The sequence below is a fragment of the Neltuma alba genome, unplaced genomic scaffold, assembly GCF_004799145.2.
Source record: "Neltuma alba isolate B1F8T4 unplaced genomic scaffold, ASM479914v2 tig00011283_pilon, whole genome shotgun sequence".
NCBI classification, from domain to species: domain Eukaryota; kingdom Viridiplantae; phylum Streptophyta; class Magnoliopsida; order Fabales; family Fabaceae; genus Neltuma; species Neltuma alba.
The window spans coordinates 440476-443989 of NW_021635992.1; the positions used below are offsets into that span (position 1 = coordinate 440476).

At 39.6% G+C, this 3514-nt stretch overlaps 1 protein-coding gene across 1 annotated transcript; it reads left to right on the top strand.

Moving 5' to 3' along the window:
• Window positions 1-556: 556 nt before the first annotated feature.
• Window positions 557-2547, top strand: LOC114711220 (uncharacterized). Its single transcript, XM_028895590.1, has 3 exons — window positions 557-1525; window positions 1630-1822; window positions 1909-2547. Exons 1-3 carry the CDS (start codon window positions 1097-1099, stop codon window positions 2463-2465), a joined length of 1179 nt encoding a protein of 392 aa, XP_028751423.1. The 5' UTR covers window positions 557-1096; the 3' UTR covers window positions 2466-2547.
• The last annotated feature ends 967 nt before the right edge of the window (window positions 2548-3514 follow it).

A 3514-nucleotide genomic window follows, 5' to 3' on the forward strand; every position in this document is an offset into this window, starting at 1 on the left:
ATCTCTCATAGTAATTTGGCATATTCAGGTGACCATAGAGTGATTTTGCTAATTCAAGAGTCTTTATTTGTGATTTCTCCTATTTTGGGGGGGGGGTGATGATGTTAATAATTAGAAAAGCAGAAAGACGCCTGTGCGGTGTACGAAATTCCTGGATACGAGGGGCATCTTCCTCTCCATATTCCAAACCCATCCCCTCGCCTCCCAACTACAAGAAAGGACCAAATAATGATTTCAACTAGCGTAAATTAAATTTTATATTACGGCCAATACTATTATTTATAAATTAAAAAAATTTAATCATCTACAAGTGTGACATTTGGAAAAAATTGTGACACTTTGCCCAGAGAAGGGCAAAGATCTTTTCAAAAATCATTTAGGATTTTTATTTAATTCATTTCATTACATGTCTTTTCTTTTTTTGCTGATAAATTTATCTGATTACTGTTGTCCTCTGGTAGGTACTGTAGCATGCTACGCTCCCCAAGTAATGTCCTCCACTTCATATCCTACGCGCATCTACCGGCTTCCATCCAAACCACCTCCCTTTTAAATCCAATCCCCCACCCGTTTCCTCCATAACTGCCCTACCTTTTCATCCTGATCTCCTCCTCGGGGAAATGCACATTCCGGCCAGTTATCCTCCTCTCACCCATTAGCCTTCGTCCACTGTCCCCTGAAAGTCCTGAGCTCAAAGCCATCTTCTTCTGCTCTCGCTTACTCTACAAGTTATTCCATGCTTCTTCCATGCCTGCGGGAAAGTACAGATTTCTCGTTCCTGCCCAAGTCTCCGTGAAGTTTTCCTTCCCGCTTGGGTGATGAGTTGCGATTTCGGACGGGGGAAATTTCGCTTGATTCCTTGATTTTGTTTATGTATTTTCTGCTGCTCACGGGAATGGTAGATGGTGACTGTAGTTTTCTTGTTTTAGTAGACGCCTCGAGTTTTCTGGAAAAGAAAAGAATTTTGCCAACTCGATTTACAGTATGTGAATTTGGGTTTCACTTGTAATTGCGACGCACACTTTTTTTCCCCTGCAAATTCAGATTCATTCTGAAAATGGAGTAAAACTGCACAAATTTTGCACTTCTCTCAGCCATGCCTCCGACTAAGATCCAACCCATTGGTATAGATTCCCGAAAGCTCGGGGAAGCGGCGGTTAGAAACGATTCGGCGAAGCCAGTGTTGAGGTCGCGGCTAAGAAGGCTCTTCGTCTTTGATCGGCAGTCTCCGAGCGTGATCAGGAATTCCTCCCCGGAGAAACTCAACGTTCCCAGTGAACACCTGTCCAACAGAGATGGAGTATCGGAGTTCGAGCCGAGTTCGCTTTGCTTGGCGAAAATGGTGCAGAATTTCATAGAGGAGACAAACGAGAAGCAACCACCGGCGGCTAAATGCGGCCGTAATCGCTGCAATTGCTTCAACGGCAACAACAACGACAGCTCGGACGACGAGCTCGATGTCTTTGGCGGTTTCAATGAATCAATCACCTCTGCTTCGTTCAGCGATGCCAGCGACGCGCTCAAGGTAAATGCTGCTAACAAATCATACAGTCTCTTTCTTGCGGTTTCTCTGCGAAGCATGGCCAAATTTCCTCGAGCTTCAAAAAACTAGTTGTATATAATTTGCAGAGTCTGATTCCTTGCGCAAGTGTTGCTGAGAGGAATCTGTTAGCTGACGCTGCGAAGATAGTTGAGAACAACAACAAAGTCTTCAGAACAAAAGATGATTTGAGAAATATCGTCGCAGATGGGCTTTCATCTCTGGGATACGACTCTTCTGTCTGTATATCTAAGTGGGATAAAACCTCATCTTACCCAGCCGGTATTTTTTCTTTTTGAATCTCATTTCTCCAAAATTGAAGTAACAGAGGAATAAAATTGAAAGTGAATTTTCTGTTTGTCTCTCAGGGGAACATGAATTCATTGATGTGATTTTAGAAGAAGAGATATTGTTAGTCGATATCGATTTCCGATCAGAATTCGAAATTGCACGATCAACAGGGAGCTACAAGACTATCCTTCAATTGCTGCCGTACATTTTCGTGGGGAAATCGGAACGGCTTGATCAGATAGTGTCGATCGTGTCGGAGGCGGCCAAGCAGAGTCTAAAGAAGAAAGGAATGCACCTTCCGCCGTGGAGGAAGGCGGAGTATATGCGAGCCAAGTGGCTCTCTGCCTACACTCGGACAAAGCGAAACGGCCGCGTTTCGGATTCTGAGAATCTGGGGGTGAAGAATGATGACGTTGGGTGTTCCGCGACAGAGAGCGACCACGGTGAGTTAGAGCTGATTTTCGGGAACAAAGCAATACCGGCGAACAGGCCGGAGGCTGATTCTGGTGAAGAGAAGACAGAGGCAGTGGCACCGGCGCCGACGTGGAAACCACCGGCGATAAAACCGAAGAGCGTGGATAAGGGTGGAAAGGTTGTCACCGGATTAGCCGCTCTTCTCAAGGAGAAACTGTAGGAAAAATTTTGACAGTCATTCTCTTTTTCTATTTAATCCTTTATTTTTGAAAAAAAAATTGAGAGGGAATTTGAGGTGAATTCGGATAGGTTTATTTCCTTTTTAAAAAGTAAAAGATGAATATGATAACGGAATGAAATAAAAGTGAACAGAGAGTAGGAAAAATATGCATGTACCGTCTGTTTCAAAAGTTGAGTTTGATGTCCTTGATTGCGGGTTTGATTCGAGGCAGCGGACAGAAATTAAAAGGTAAAATATGGAGTAACGTTTAATTTTTAAATTATTGTTAATCATTGATTCAACTTTAACTTGTGACAAGTTGGGACCAAAAAACAAAAAGTTAATACAAACTTTGTCTTTAAATTTATCCTTATTTTAATTTTGATCTCTTAGATTTCTTTTTATTTAGAATATTAGTTTTTATAATTCAATAAAAACTTCGATCATTTTATTTATTGAAAGATCGAAACATATGATTTGAAATTTGAGGAATTAGAACCACCAAAATAAGGACAAATTTGAGGGATTAAAGATTATATTAACTCAAAAAAAAAAGAAAAATTACAAATAAAAACTCCCGAATATGTAAAATTATGATTTAGGATTCTAAATTTAAAAAATGACAAATAAGGACTCGGTCATATTTTTGCAAATATGAAATGTGGATAAAATGTCTGAAATGCCCCTCAGCCAAATGACAAGTTTACTTTTGCTTATGACAACTCTAGTAGACCAAATCACAACTTGCCTGAGGGTATACCAAATGACAAGTTGACTATGAGAAATGTTAAATTTATTTTAGCGAACAACAATTTCAATAGACCAAATCATAATTTGGCTAAAAGGTATTTCAAACATTTCAGCTACATTTCATGTTTGCAAAAATGGGATCGAGTTTTTATTTGCTATTTTCCAAATTTAGAGTTCCAAATCATAATTTTATATTTGGGGGTTTTTATTTGTAATTTTTCCAAAAAAAGCTTATTACAGTTTAGTTTTGGAAAAATCTATAAAAAAAAAAGACTGTTGAATTTTAAAATTTCAAATCA